The sequence below is a fragment of the Nesoenas mayeri genome, assembly GCF_963082525.1.
Source record: "Nesoenas mayeri genome assembly, chromosome: 13".
In the NCBI taxonomy this organism is placed as follows: Eukaryota; Metazoa; Chordata; class Aves; order Columbiformes; family Columbidae; genus Nesoenas; species Nesoenas mayeri.
This window is the reverse complement of record NC_137550.1, coordinates 13,395,175-13,411,187: the sequence shown is the minus strand read 5'-3', so window position 1 is coordinate 13,411,187 and position 16,013 is coordinate 13,395,175. Positions and strand designations below refer to the sequence as shown.

The window sequence follows — 16,013 nt, the reverse complement described above, 5'->3', positions numbered from 1 at the left end:
GCTTGGGTGCAGGAAGCTGTGAAGTTTCTCCAGCAACCAGAGCAAAAGTAGAGACTGACCTTGTCCAAGCAGGAACTGCAGTCGCCTTTCAGCTTCCTCCACCCTGACGTCAGACAGAAGCCAAGATCTGCCGTCCCCACGGCAGGCCAGGCACAGCATTCCACACCCGCAGGCACCACAGACAGAAACCTCCTGCTGCATCTCCAGCCCACTCACCAGTTCTCCAGAAACTCGAGCACCTGAATCATTAAGAGCTCCTCTCCCACAGGGACGCTGACTTGATTCTAATTGAAAACACGCCCAGCCTGACAGAGCACCAACACATCTGAGCAGGTGGTGCAGGATGCGGGTGGTTAATGCTGTAAAGATGGAGAACTGATGGAAGGGTCCTCGGCTCTCCAGCCGACATGTGCCCTTTAGCTCCCCAATCTCATGTGAGACTCACCCACTCAGATTTCCATGCCCCCAGCACATGTGTCCCCCACAGGGACATGGGGAAACCTTGATGTGGAGAATACAGAGCACAGAGCCAGGCTCAGTCACCACACCCTTCTTCATGGAGTAATTTGATGCAGCGAACGGAAAAGAAAAGAAAAGAGACCTTGAGAAGCATCAGCTCCCACCCAGCAAGCCAGAGATTCCTCCAACTCACAGCGCTTTTGTTGTTCCTATGTTTAATGGAAACGCACACAAAAAAATTCATTAAAAAATAGACAAGTCAAGTAACATCGGTGCCAAACACTGTCCGACAGGCTCGTCGCAAATGTAGCTAATATAGCTCATGCACACACCACCCACACCGCGCCCTGCGGCTCCGCCGTGCCCGCGCAGCCCGTCCTGGCGCACCAGGACCAACACTAGGTGCGCCAGGACCATCCTGCTGTTTGGTCAATGAGGGTCTTTGGCCCTTTTTATTTACCGTGGTCTTTCTAGCGCTTTGGCGAGTGTAAAGAGGCCAATGCCAGCCCGACCGCTTCACCAGCCGAGTGAATTTTGCCTCCACATGAGGGGAAAAAAACTATTATCTTAAATGAAACTCTGGAATGGTCTTCAGTCAACAACCCCAATAACGTGAAAGGAGAAATGCAGCTATTACATACCTGCTTGCCAAAGCTGCCCCAAGTTTTAGAAGAAAGATAACCCATTTTCTGAAGCTCTAGGATCTGAAATCCCCGGTAGCAAAAATTTATTGTCATGACTGAAGACAAGGAAAAAATTAGAAACGTATTCTAACAACCCACCAATAAACCAGTAAATATTCCATTCCTGCGATTTATACGATCACCCAGGAGGAAAATATCCGGAATGGCTTTGCCGTGTGCCACTATGACAACGAGGAGTATGAGACCATGTGCACATCACCCATCCTCACTTCTTCCCAAGCCCCCGCAGGCCAGGGAAGGCTCTTTTGAAGGTCCACAGTGTATGCAGACATCCTCTGAGTGACTAGTGTCCAACGTTAAAAGGAGAAAAAATAAAGCAGCACACTCATTTCAAAGCCCAAAGACATCGACATTGTTAGATTCTCCTACAAATAACTAGTTCCGACTCCTTTTCTTCTGCCCCCAAAGACCACGTGCTTTGGCCGACGTTCAGCGCATGAGCAGGCTGTGCTTTGGTCCATCCACCCTCTCCAGCTTCTCAAAGTGCTTTCTGGCATTGCGGATGTTGATCAGCGTAGCCGCAGAAGCTGGGACGGAAAAAGGGACAGGGGAGATAAAACAAAAGTTTAAAGGGATGCGAGTAGCCAAGCCCTCAGAAGTCAAGCGCTGCCTAAACACAACATCCCCGTCAGCACGCTCTTATTTCAACCCCACTGCTCCCCGGCTGGGCAAATGTAATGCTGGGAGGTCTGCGCTGTTTGCTGATCCCAGTGCGACACTGCGGAAGAGGCGGAGTAAACTCTGAGCAAGGCGGGATACTCGCACAAGTCACCCCAGTTCCTCAAGCACGGTAATATCACAGCTGGCCGCTCGGTCACAAGGTTCACACAGGTTTTCCCTAATTCAGTAAACCATGCGAGGAGCACAAGGCTGGCCTGGACAGTGTCTCTTCAGCACTTCAAGTCCTAACAGGAGCAGTGTCAGTTGGAGCCATGTAAACAGTTAAACAGTCACACCGTGCCTGTAAGGGCTGGCGCTGCAGCTTCTTTTTTAAAATAAATAGATGCTCCTATAATTAGAGTCCTTGCCCACCAAGATAGTTCGGGCAGCAAGAGCAAAAACTCCAATATGATCCATCTCTGCTTTCTCTCCAAAAAAATACCACTGAGACTGCCAGATCAGAACAGCCCAAAATAGGTTATTAGACACGACCTACTAAATCAGGTCACATCTGCTACGGTGATTCCCCACCACTGCTACGATCCTCTGCTCGACAGCGACAGACAGCTCAGCTGTCAAAGGCACAGCGCTCGCCTGCCGCACCGTAAGTCACTTTTTAACCACCTCCCCTCACCCTCTGCTCAGAGCAAAACTATCCATCCCTCTCCCTCTTTTAATTACAATAGTTTTTATTGCTTTGTACAGTATTTGGAGTTTTTCAAGAGAAAGACAGTTGAAACTAGACTCATTTGGCTTTTTGTCCCTGCAAACGAAACCAGCTTATCATTGCTTCAACTTACGTATTGAAGGGTCTGACATAACCACCATCACGTAGGTATTTGATGTAAAGATGTCAATGAAAGCAGCAAAGTTAGAGTTCCTGACCTCCATGCTCTGGAAAGAAGCTGCCAGCTTACTAAGAGGAGAGAAAAAACCAAAAGTAAATGAACTATTATCGTAACACTGCTCAAACTGCTTTTGCACCCACATAACCCAGGTAGCCAACATCCCATTTTTGAGTTGTTGGTAACAAAGAAGCATTTGAGTCCTCATTCCGCAAACACCACCAGGTGCGACTACAAGCTTTTTTTTTTTTCCTTTCTGGTTTTGTTTATATGTTTTTATTCTTAAATAAAATATTCCTTAGCTTTTAGGCTAAATGAGAACACCACAAAATGATCTGTACGTTGAATGGTGAAGACAATTTGAGACTGTCTGAGTCGCTGTGCCCAAGCAGTCAGTGTCACTTGTGCCAGGACAGAACAGCTTGGTCATTCCAAAGGGCAGTTGAACACTCTGCGGGCAACCGAGCCAAAATCGGTATAAAACGGAAATATCTGGAGGCAACTCTGTAAACCACCACTTCACCACCCTATCCAGGCTCCGTATCACCAACAGACCGTGGGACTTGGAAGCTGTTCAAAAGCCAAGCTGCTCCAAAGCAAACTTTGCACTTCTCCATTCGAAATACCAACAAATAGTGTCTGCAAGGCTCTTCCTCCCAGAGCAGCGTTGTGGTCGAGGGGCTGAAACAGAACTCCCCACCCGACCCTCTGCAGCACTGACTGTCACCAGTTTACCAGTTCAGTCCTGGCCTTCCCCACCTTGTCCTGGAGAACAAGGTCTACAAGAAAATGGTTGTTTCAACACAAACCTCATTCAACCATCAGCAAAGGAAGAAGTTAAAATGTAACAATTAACTCAGTTGTGTTTGAGCATGGTGCCATTTAACCACGACACCTCAGCTTGCTGAGGAGTCACAGAACTAGTAATAATTAGAAGAACTTTTGTGCTTCTCGATGAAGCTGAAACACCTGCTGGAGGTTTCTTCCCCACTTAATGATTCAACCGGCTCACCTGCAACTTAGCTTGAATTGTTTAATAATGTTGCTGATTTTCTCAAATCTGTGGACATCCCGCTGTTCTTTGCATTGATAGTGAGAAATGACCTGGAAGGCAGAAAGGGAGCGTAAGAGTTCATAATTTGTTTCAGGAAAGGTTTCTCAGGCTCAACAGTAATGACAGGAAACGGGTGGTGACCGAGACAGGGATTCCCTTTGCCTTTTGCCAATTTAATCTTGGAAACTATTTGCCACAATACTTGTGTTTCATGGCAAAACAAGACTCAGTAATACAGTCACCAAGAAACCTTTCACAAGTGCATGTGCAAGTCTATAAGATACACAAGAGACACTATTGTCCAGTAAGGTCTGAATACTCCAGCTTAACAGCGATTCAAGTCTTGATTCAAAGAAAAAGGAAGAGCAAGGAGAGGAAAAAAATGCGAGAGCATCACCTCAGGTAGGTGAAAGACACTTGACAAATGCTTGAATAGCTTTTCTTTCCCAAGTCTATTGCGCTGAGGATTTTCAAGGACTGGGATTCAGACGATCCAAAGTCTTCTGGAATCCTTGCAGTGTGACCCACAGCTGCCTCTCCCCGACCATTTACACACCTTTACTCTTCACCCAAATCAGTTAACTTATATCAGTTACTGCGTAAGGGGAATGGGACACAATCAAATAGCTGCATCATCCTTGTTCCCACAGCAAACCAAAAAGGAATATTCTGAAAACCTCATGCTGTGTGCCTTAAGCCCCTAAGAATCATGAAACCAATTGCTACAGGAAGCACTGGACACCCCTGCACAGGGATGTTAAACTCTTATGTTCCTATCTATGGAGTCACATTGAACAGGCTTGTGAGAACAACGCTTCTGTTTTTCCTGGTTTGTTTTTTCTTCCTGGAGCACTTTAAAAAATCATCATATACTTCCTGCTTTTTAAACCTGCCCAATTATTCATACGGGTACAGGTTTAGCCAGGTTCAAGGGTGACACTCATACCGAAGCCTTCCTTGCGTGCAAGTTCGTTCCTTAACTTTTCAGATCGGTTTTTCTGTTACTGTGATTTGAATACAATTTCAGAGTAAGATTTCACTTCAGGAGAAGTTTAAACGTATGAAAAAAGTGAGAAGAAAGAGCCTTTTAAAAAGCCACCATCGCACCGAAAATAAGGATAGATTTTTCATAGCAAGGATTCCTCTTTTTCAGTATGAAATGTACTTACAATGAAAGTTCTGTTACTTACCACCGAGGTGGAGCTACTTATCTACAAAAGGTTACAAAGCAGAACTTGCCAGAAATGGCAGGTTTTTACTTCTGATAGTTTAAGAAGTGAGAAAAGTAATGACTCCTGTTCCACATTCCCTCTGTCACTTCAAAAATCAGACATCTGGCCATCAAGGAAAGCACTCAAATTCAAAACCTTGGGGTCAGCAAGAGTTTTGGTGTGAAGTCCAAAGAGAACAATCCAGAAACCAAGAGCATGGACAGACAAGGAGCAACAGTGGTTTTACCCAACACATTCCACCTGGCAGAGACAACAGATTGGAAGCAGAGAACCATGCAGCTGGGACCTTCAAAAACCATTGCGATGCAGCCGCTTGTCACCCTCTGTCCATACTCTGGGTTTGCAGAGCATCAGGAAAAAGAAGAGGAATAAATACCAGTGAAAATGCCAGATCAGGAGGAACTGAAAAGACTCCTCAAGTGAAAGGAGGCTCTTGCCCTATGCAGAATGGAATTCTCAAAAAAATCCCACAGCCACCAACAGAATGGGGATATGAAACCTTCTCACAGCTTGGAAGAGAGAAATACCCATCAAGCACTCAGTGCACCTGCTGGAAGTGGAAATTTTGGGAAGGTGCCATGAGCCATGGAGTCACAACAGCTACTTTCAATATCACAAGGCCTGGATCAACGTGTCCTGCCACCTGACACTGGCACCGCTCTTTGGGCTACGGCCACAACAGCACTTTCCATCCGGGGAACTCCGTCCGAGGCCGGGCAGAGGAACACGAGGGGCAGAACTGCTGTATTCACCAGGAAAGTGGCTCTCTCAAACAGAAGCACTTCGTCTGCCTCGATGATCTGAGCAAAGTTCCTCAGGTTCATTTCCAGCTGCTGCACATTGGGGATCAGCTGATAGACTATACTGGACCAAGCCTGTTGATAAAGGAGGACACAACACAAGCTGCATTAGCACTTCTCTGCCTCATTGTCTCATCACACAAGGTGCTCAAAAACTGATTATTTGCAGAGCTGGATGGTGACAACCCAAGCAAGACCAAGAAGCTTCTCCCACCTCTGGTGCAGTAGAGACTACCAGTAGTACTCCAGACGTGAGTAAACTCTTCCTAAGTCAAGATCCTCTCCACATCGGTCACAAAGAAACTGTTCGATAAAATAAGCTTGAATCACCCTCATTTTAAACTGTCAATGCTTCTATCTACTGCTCCCAGGTAAACCTGCTCAAGTTATCAGGTTTTTTTAATCTTGAGCAAGGTCAACATGCAGATGTACACTTGGCAACTTGTCACTGATCCAAACAGCTCTAATTTAACTCCATGAGTCAGGACCAAGCCCAGAAAGGACTGGGGATGGTGTAATAAGCATCTGTCCTCTTTCAGACTCAGGTCCTCCAACCTCAGCTTTACCTCACTGCCTACCTACCAACACAGGTTTGTGCCTGTGCTCAACCACACGCTTCTCTGCAGGGCTCAGGGTGGGTATTTGTGTCTCCTGTTTACCAAGTACCTGATATTTACCAAGCGCTCCTACCAGCCCACTTGCCAAATGCCAAGTTAAAAGCCCAACCCAAGGGCACGAGCTCTGAAGAGCGTCGGCAGGGCTGTGTCCAGAACACGGCTGCCTCTGTAGAAGCTGCTCAGAATAACAGGTGTTAACTGCTGAACGTCAGGGACGCTTGCGGGACTGCTCGAGAAGGCTGATTTCTAGATGGAGCTTTGTGAAGAGCGGTGTCTGGCGTACCCACCGAATCAGCCTCAGCCAGAGCTGTCACACGCTGAAGCGGGGGAATTTGTTATGGCTTTGGGTGGATTTGCCAGAATGGGCAAATGTGCCATGTGAAATCAAGACAAAGAGCCAAATGGTCCTCACCTTCAGCCAAGCAGCCCAGCCACAACACTACGGCTGCTTATTAGCACTAGCTGGCAATTATATCAATCATTTGCTCTAGCCCAGGTAGCACTTGCCACCCCCACACCTGCACAACCTCTGACACTGCAGTCACAGCAAAAAACCCACCCACTCCTGAAAGGAAAGCAAATTCCCAGAAGGGAAAAATGCTCCTGTTTTCACAGTGCTGCAGAGAAAGCCACACAACAATTCCATGCTGCATAAATATGACTAAGAGATGCAGAAAGTTGCCAGGCAAAGTGCTTACATATTATTTCTAAATATTTCTAAAGGAGCCAGGTGAAGTGTTTAAGCAGCATTAACATATTGACACCATGACTCCAACATGTGCAGGGGTTTTACTTTTTCTAATTAAACCCAGGATGCTCAGATGCTGTTTACAACCTCCACAACTAGTTGCTGCAGAACTACAAAGGGCATCACTAATAAACCAGTAGCAACTAACCACTTGCCTTCCTCATGCCCTTGTTTTCAAGTGGGAGGGGAGAAGCCAGATATGGAGAGGAAGCTGTACGAACCTTGTAGAGTGTTTCATCCCAGATGGAAGTTCTAAAACAAACACATTCCAAGGGACGGGAAAGGCGCTTCAAGTCTTCCTCACGCTCTTTAAAAATCTGGGAAATAAAAAGCAAAAGATCAGCAGTCGAGTGTAAATATTTCTGCCTTTGGTGTGGTTGCTGTCATTCATTTACAATGCATTTCAAACACATCTCGAGTACCTACAGCAAAAAAAAGGGGAGCAGTGGGAACAGCAGAGACCAGGCAGCCTTGGGCCAGGTTCCTACAGAACTGCTAAAAACCAGCAGGACATCCAGCAACGTGCCTCTGTGGGGAAAACACCATCACCACCTTCACCTCAGCTTGCTGTTTTTAGAAACATGCCAGAACATCAACCCAGACTCCTGAAATCCTGCACAGGACAACACTTACGTTGGGGTCCTGGGACACCAAAGGCTTCAGTAAGGTTTACAGAGTGATTTTGCGCAGTATTTACAGGTTTTTCTGAGTAGCAGATACCTTAAACCAGATCTTGATGGGTGTGCAATGATACACATTGAAAATATGACTGAAGTGAGGCCTCTCCTCTGTCTACCCTCACTTCACAGCCTCACTAGAATCTGCACAGCTATATAAAACCAGGATTTGTCCACTAGCCCCTAAACAAACAGGACAGCACCAAGATGATTTGAGACTCATCCTTCAGTCTGGCGCTAACGCAGACAGAAGTGAGGAAAAGCTCCTCAAATCAAGCCTGTGAAGAAGCTTCTTCGAGCTACTTCTGCCCTGGGCTGGAGGGCAGGACTAAGGCTGGAAGAGGAGGATCACCACGAGTGATCTGAAGCCAACCTGCCATGCTGAACAAATCTGCGCAGGGAGGTCAGGGTGTGGTTTCAGCCACAGGAGCTCGCGTGGCCTCCTCCCCAGCTGCCCAGGCACATACTCACCAGGAACCAGAAGAAAACTTAATAAGACTTCTTACTGGAGTCAAAAACCAACAGCCTAAAGGGGCCTCCAAACCTGCTGCAAGCCTGGGAGTGGCCAAGCAGCCGCGGATGTACTTGTCTAACCCACAAAGCTCATTGTTCTTTTGGTATCGGGAGCTGGTTGCTTTTCAGTCCAAGCTGAAAAAAGCTGGTAGGAACTCAACATCTTCCCGTCTCCCTGCAACCTTTTAAAAGCTCTGAGAAGAGACAAACACCAAAAGTCTCTGAAAGGTTGATCGCCAGCCTCTTGGAGCAGAGGAGGGTGTAAGAGGCGATGTCTGGGCAGGCAGGCCAAACTGCCAGAGCAAATCAACCAACAGAAACCACCCTCTAGTTAACTGGGAAAGTTTCAACTTCTTCATTTTCTTTATGCTTTAGAACAGAGCCTGTGCTGGACTACAAGCAATGGCTGAAGAGAAACCAACTGTCGCTGTCACCATCCTTAAAGCCATGCAAATGGTGAGCAGCAAGTCTAAGGTTGCTGCTTTCTTTCAGTTCTACCTCCTTTCTGGAGCCAAGGGCTGGGGAAAACACTAGAGTCAGTGCTATAAAAGGCTTAGAGTAGTTTTCACTAAAAATCATGAGCTCTGTTCTCCACTAGATTATATGCAAGACATAGCGATGACATACAACGTAGAAGAGGCACAAAAAGTTTAGAGGGCTTTGACAATTTTTAACATCTGAGAAGCTCTTCTAGGAACAGCACTGATGGGGCTGTATTTGAAGTATGAAATCACAACGCATGAGCGCAGTCAAAAGATGTTCAATGTGGAAGCATCTCTAGAGCAACTATCAGCTTCTCACCAAATCCCGCTGATCCTCCTGCACCAAGTCCATCTTGTGCACTAAACAAAAAATCTTGGCATCGGGAGAGTTCTGAAGAATCGCCTCCAAGCATGACTGGTAGTAGTGCATGTCCTTCTCCAGTTCACGGCTCTCTACATCGAAGACGTAGATGAGGACTTCAACATTGCGGAAGATGTTGTCTCGCTGGCTGGTGAAGTAGTTCTCCATGAAGGTGTCCTGTCTGAGAAGGAGCAGAGCAACAAAGCAAGAAGATTCCCATGAGGGCAACCGGGTCTCCCTCAGCATTGTCAGGAAAGGTGCTACATGTGAAATATCTCCTGCTAGAAAGGCAAAGTTTGCAGTTTGAGCCAGAGACCCCATCACAGGAGTCTAGACGAGAGCCCCACAGGTGGATAAACTCCCCATGACACACGGCTCCCCGGGCATTTCCAACCCAGCAGAGCTGGATGCTCCTGAAGAGCATGTGCTCACCTGTCTCCCAGGAAGCTGGAGCTTTCCCTGTGTCAGAGCTGGCTGCTCAGGGTCCCGTGCAAACAGGGCTGTGTTAATTCTGGACCCACACTGCCTTTTAGAGAGTTGCACGTAAAAAGACACGGCAGCAGAAGCTAATACATAACCAAAACTTCAGTAGCTTTTGCTGAATATGGCCCAGACAATGCACGAGGACGTGAGAGCTGATGAAACATGGCAAAGCCGCACAGCTCTGCCGAGGCTCTGTCCGTGGGAGAGCGCTCTTCAAAAAGCTGCTTCCAGGAGCCACAGGATCACTGTCTACCCTCGGCATCACTTCTCAGCACGCAGCCGTTGGGATCAAACAGCGTCGCCTCCCACCACCTCAGGAGAAAGGCCAGGTGAAGGGCTCAGGCTTTTTGCCAGCAGAAGAAAGCAGGTAGCAAAGGAAGGGAGAACCCACATACCGCGCCTTTTATGTAGGGATAACTCCAGAGACAGCGTAATCGTGCCGACCTCTTCCACCCACAAGCCTAAGATGTGGCATCCATTCTTTCCGCAGTTGTCTCACCAGTTTTACAGTGCGCTCGTGAAGCTTTTTCTAGTCTCTTCTCACACAAGCAGTATCCTCGTCCCTCCGGGGCAGGAGGAACTCCCGTTTTGTTGCATCCCAGCCTTATTCCCCAGAGCTAACCCCCAACAGTTCTAAAAGCAAAAGAACAAGCAGTACCTACCCTCCGCAGTCCCAGAGGTTTAACACCAGGTTTCCTAGAAATCTAACATGGGAGTGCTCCACGTCAACTGGAAAGAGACAGCAGGACTTTATTCACTGTACCACACCCCTAGATCAGAGCTGCATCACGGGGCAGCCAAACACGCCATTCTTCACAACACAGCCCACAGTCCGTAACATCCCATTAAACAACGTTGTTGGATGTAAATCTGTAGCTGAAGGTAAAAAAGACAGTTCCCAGGGTAACTGAAGCCTCCCTGCTCTCTACCCAGGACACTATTCTCCTGAAACGCATAGCAGGTAGTTCCCCTTTAACAACGTGTTCTCTGATCTGCGTGATATTTTAAGAATGACATTAGTTCCAGCACACTCTGCAAGGCCTTAAGCAGGCCTGAAAACAATAAATCAGTAACACAAAGAATGTAAACTTTATGAACAGGCCAAATTTATGGCAAAAGGGAAATGTACATCTATCCATGACATTAAGTCCTCACAGGTGCTTTCCGGGAAGCGTGGTTAGATCCTGACAACTCGCACCCCTGTTTCAGAGGAATCACCTATTGCTTTTTCAGATCAGTGACTTCGGAGAGAAAAAAATAAGGCAGAAGACAATAATTAAGCCTAGTGCATCATCCTGCCAAAACCATGGGTGCATGGCAAGATCCCTGCACCTCCAGCTGCACTAGTGATCATCTGGCAAAGGACAGGAAAGCTTCACCAAGAAGGACCAGAGGAGGGTCTGAACACTCCTCCAATAATGGGTGTAGCTGCAGCAAAGGCTTCCTAATCAAAACATAATGAGTTAAGGATTAAAGTTCAATGATAAAGCAGCAAACCTGAGCCCAGTGCTGCCTCCCCATTCACTCCAGCTTCCTGCCTGCCCTCAGCTGAACTGGCAGTGAGTTCCCTGGGAGGTGTGGCAGCTGGGAGGACCAGCAGACACTCCCCTGCTCCCGAGGAGAGGCAGAGATTGCTGGAGGGAACAGCCTTGCCCCTTTAATGAAGGGATTTGAGCCCTGAGAACCTGCAGTTCAAACAAGAGCAGTCTTACTTGTGGCACCCAGGCGCCGTGTGTCCCTGGCGATGTAGTTTGCAAAGATAATGGACCTCATGCTGGTCTTCCCAGACCCGCTTTTACCCATCAGTAGCACCTGGGAAGAAAAAAAATATAAATAAAAATTAGCTACCACAGAAAACTGAGTCCTTCACAGCTCCCCCAGCGTTAACATGTTCTGCCATACCCACCAAAGCACAGGAACAACGTATTTCAGATGCAAATATTTCAGAAGAGATGGGTGGGAAAGGAGTCCCCCAGCTGGGAAAGCAGGAGACAGACGTTTCCTTGCTATCCACAGTCACTGAATTGGGGTGGGACTGAAAACCTTTCCCTCTTGTTCGCATTCCGGAACGATGAAACTCAGGATTCTCTGCCTGCACTCCTGTTCCTTTGCCCAGCACCCAGAAGGAAGCGCAGGCCCCCAGCCCCTGTTCCCAGTGCCCGTTGACAGGGGACTTGTCACCAGCGCCCGGGAAGAGCAGGAGCTGCTCCCGAAGCTGCCGCAGCCTCTCCCATCCCTGTGCTCTGGCACCTGCTTGTTTTCCAAACACACGGGCACCACAGGTGGCCACTTGATGTTTCTGATGACAGCTAAGGCCTTTGCCAAGGCAAAACAGCTTTATCTCAAGCCTTTAAGACCAGGCTGGAAACAATCCCTTGCCCACTCACAACTGGTATTCTTTACCCATTATTTCTCTCCTAATCACAATATTTTCCTTTTTGTAACATGACTCATTTTCTCTTCCCCAACAGAAGTGAAACACAAGTTACATTTCAAGTTCTGCATGTCAGAAGAACAGCAAAAGTTAAAAGCAGATGGGACAGCCCAGTTCAAGCGCACCAGGCTATTGTGTAGGGAGACACTTGACTCCAGAGTCCTGTTTGTAGATCCATTGGAGAGGCAGCACCTTTTGGTAGCCAAAAACTAGGGGATGATTGTGGGAGGTGAAGAGGGAAGAGTGTCACACAAGGCAAGACTTAACATTGCGATCTAAAAATAAAAGCTGAAAAACCCCCAACAGCAACAGCCAACACAGACCTGCTCACAAAAACAGCTGCTAAACAAGTTCAGTTACAAAGTCAAATTCAGCCTTTGGCATCGGCCCTGAAAATCTATCACCCAGGGTAGGTTTAATGAGGGTGTAAGCGGCCCGAGTCTGCCTGCCCAGCACACACCGGGGCCAAACGCCAGCTGGGAAGGCACTTGCTCAACTCCCAACCTCACTCTGCGACCGCACAGCAACAGCTGCCAGAACCTCAGCACAAAGCAGAAGATGCAGAATGGCAGCGTCCTGTGTGCACAAGTTATCCTTCTGAGAGCCACTGCGACACCCAACAGGCTGACACCCTTTCCAAAAAGAAGCTGCCCACGTGCCTCGATTTGGTAAGAAGGATTTTTCCTTGGAAAGGCAGCTGGTCAGGTCACATCTACCAGCCTTTCTGGCTAGAAAACTATGGTGTCTTCTCCCCGAGCTACGCACAGAGAAGAGAGAACATTGACATCTCTTATTTCGTACCATCTGCAGAAAAGCCACACGCAGAAACTCAATACGGCCCCAAGGCACAGCCCAAATCAGCCTACAGGCCAGCCCAATTCCCAGGTTTTAGACTGCAGAGGCCTTTCAAAGGGGTCAGATGTAGGGGGAGGCAGGAAACCCAGTCCCAGCACACCGCAGAAACACAGCCATGTATTCTCTACGCAGCCGCTTTAACGGCTTTGAATATGCTTACTGCTAGAATAAACCCTCAGGTTCTCAGTAAAAGTGCTACTCCTTCCCCATGTGCTGTTTCACCCCTCCAGGGGCCCCCAGTGAATTACAGGCTGTGTAACGCACCAGGAGGGTCTCCTCACAGACTGATGCGGCAGGTGAGAGCACAGGCTGCAGCCGGGGCAGGGCTGTGCGGCGCACAGCAGACGCTCCCACAGCGGTTGTCGCCGGTGGCTCTGCAGCCAGCCTGCCAGCGGATAAACTCCAGCTCGATTTTGATTTCTAGCACTTCAAGCAAAGGATGCATCTGCTGACTCCATCTCAAGAGGCACCCAACAGCCAAAGAACACACCGAGGTACAGATGCGAACACAGAACAGCATTAGCAAATGCACATGGGGAAGGAAAACTCAACTGCAAAGGATTCATCTTTCAGTGCTTACCTTTTTCTTCATGGCTGTGCTTGGCATCACCCACCTACAGAGAGAAGATCATCTCCTTACATCACTCCCCGTTCCCCAGTCACAGGCTCCACTCCAGCACCCACATCCCCCGCAGCACCGTGCAGAAGGGGAAGCGCTCCCGTGCTGACACAATCCCCAGCCTCCGCCTGCCCAGGAACTCGACAACTTCTGCTCCGCACAGCGCGGGGAAACTTGAGCAAAAGCCTCCAGCCCCCACCGCCCCACACCGAGCAGCGTTCCCGTGCCCGCACGGTCCAAGCAGGCCCAGCCGGGATGAGCGCAGCCAGCGCTGGGAGGCACCCGGCACAGCGCAGCCCGAGCCGGGCTCCCGCACCCCGCGGTGCTCCAGAGCGCGCACCGGGCCACCCGCGGCCACACGTCCCCACACCCGCTCCTCGCCCGGCGCCGGCCCCGCCACCCCCGGGCCGCCGCCTCCGCCCGCCTGGACAGTCCCCGCTGCCCCCGGCCCCACCGGCCCCGCGGCGGCTTCGCCCCGCGGCTCAGCCCCCGCCAGGCCCCGCCGCCCCCCGCTACCTCCAGCCGCGACTGGCGCCTCCCGGGCCGGCTCGGCAGTGCCCACGGGCGGCTGCGGGGGTGCCTGCCGGCCTGCCCTCCGGAGGCGGCGGAGCTCAGCGGGGCAGAGCGGCTCCCGCTCCGGAGTAGGCCTCAAAGCCGCGGCCTCGCGTGGGCCCGCCGGCCGCCAGGGTCTCGCCCGCTCCCGCCGCGGCGCCCGGGACCCCCCGCCCCGCCCCCCCCAGCGGCGCTCACGAGACCCAACGCTCAGCGGCCGCCGGTCACGTGAGCGCTCACCCCGCCCTCTCCAGCGCGCCCGGGTCCCCTCCCGTCACGTGACGTGGCGCCGCCAACGGCGAAGCGGGCGGGCCGAGGGGGAAGAGGGCAGGGCGGGACGGCAGTGAAGCGCCGGACGCCATCTTAGGTGTGGGCAGCCCTTTCTGGCAGGAGGGGCTTTATGGAGGCGGGAGCGGGGCGGGCGGGGCGCAGGACGGGTGCCCTGAGCAGCACTAGGGTGCGACAGACAGCGCTATAGGGCGGGCGGAAGAGTTCGTCTTCAGCGCCTCCCATATGGTCTAGCGGTTAGGATTCCTGGTTTTCACCCAGGCGGCCCGGGTTCGACTCCCGGTATGGGAAGCTTCCCTTCATTTTCTGCCTGGGAGAAGCGCCTTTCACCCACACGTTTTTCCGCAGGGTTCGGACTTTTGGGTCATATTTTTATACCTTTGTGGCCAAATTTTTCCACCCCCAGTCTCCTGAAGCTGTAGGAAGCGCTCTGCCACTGCATACCCCATCTCCCACCTCAGTTTAAAATGTTGGAGTCAATGAGACAGCAGAACACCTAACTGAATAGCGTGCGGTTAATTCATTGTTCTCTGGTGCAGGCAGAAAATTGCTGCTGGTGTCCCACAGCGCGCTTTAAACCCCCCCGACTATTGTTCAAGACAAATACTATTATACTGCAACTCTAGCAGCAAAAATCTGCAGAAGATGTACATACATAAAAGTACGTACATACATGCATTATATATATAAATAAATGCGTAGGGCTTGTCATTTATGAAGGGAAACCCCGTAGCAAAGCCAGATACGTCCAACAAGTTTTTCATTAACATGTATATATTCTGACAGAATGCACACAGGGTGCGCATGGCAGACCTGCCCACAGGTTTCACCACCAAAAACAGCCCCAGCTCACCCAGGGCAACCGCTGGGCTCTGTGCAGAGGCTGCGGCCCTCCTGGGACCCCCTGAAGCTGTAGCACCCCGAAGGGCCTGCCACCTGCTGTCTGCGGTGATGGAGAACTTGGCATTTGCAGGTCTTTGGGCAGCCCCCGAGCTGCTGCTGCCACACAGCTGGAGCATTGGTGTCTCACGGGTCTCCCCTCAGAGCCCCATCACCTCATGGAGCCTGGAGGAGACTGAGGGGTGACTCATTCATGGGGATCAATATGGAAAGGGGGAGTGTCAGGAGGATGGAGCCAGGCTCTTCTGGTGACAACCAGTGACAGGACAAGGGGCAATGGGTGTAAACTGGAACACAGGAGGTTGCACTTGAATATGAGAAGAAACTTGTTCCTGGTGAGGGTGGCAGAGCCTGGCCCAGGCTGCCCAGGGAGGTTGTGGAGTCTCCTTCTCTGCAGACATTCCAACCCGCCTGGACACCTTCCTGTGTAACCTCATCTGGGTGTTCCTGCTCCATGGGGGGATTGCACTGGATGAGCTTTCCAGGGCCCTTCAACCCCTGACATTCTGGAGTTCTGTGATTCTGTATTTCTCCTGCGCAGACCCTCAGCACCTCACATATCCCTCCTTCATAGCCTTGGCACCTCAAGTATCACCCCCCTCAGACCCTCATCACCTCACATATCACCCCCCTCAGAGCCTCAGCACCTCACTTAAAGCGCCTCCCCGCTTCCCGAGCCTTGGCACCCTGCACATTTCGGCTGTACGGAGTTCCCAGCCTGCCTGGGAGG

At 50.3% G+C, this 16,013-nt stretch overlaps 1 protein-coding gene across 2 annotated transcripts; it reads right to left on the bottom strand.

Moving 5' to 3' along the window:
* Window positions 1–659: 659 nt before the first annotated feature.
* Window positions 660–14,311, bottom strand: LOC308045508 (ras-related GTP-binding protein A). 2 transcript variants are annotated; one of them, XM_080352815.1, is made up of 10 exons: window positions 14,060–14,311; window positions 13,505–13,538; window positions 11,348–11,447; window positions 10,298–10,364; window positions 9,111–9,333; window positions 7,341–7,436; window positions 5,707–5,829; window positions 3,681–3,772; window positions 2,624–2,739; window positions 660–1,690 (listed from the first exon to the last, which is right to left on the bottom strand). In XM_080352815.1, exons 2-10 carry the CDS (start codon window positions 13,529–13,531, stop codon window positions 1,593–1,595), a joined length of 942 nt encoding a protein of 313 aa, XP_080208941.1. In that variant the 5' UTR covers window positions 13,532–13,538; window positions 14,060–14,311; the 3' UTR covers window positions 660–1,592. The 2 variants fall into 2 exon arrangements, with proteins under 2 accessions (XP_080208941.1, XP_080208942.1); XM_080352816.1 differs by lacking the exon at window positions 5,707–5,829.
* Window positions 14,312–16,013: the final 1,702 nt, after the last annotated feature.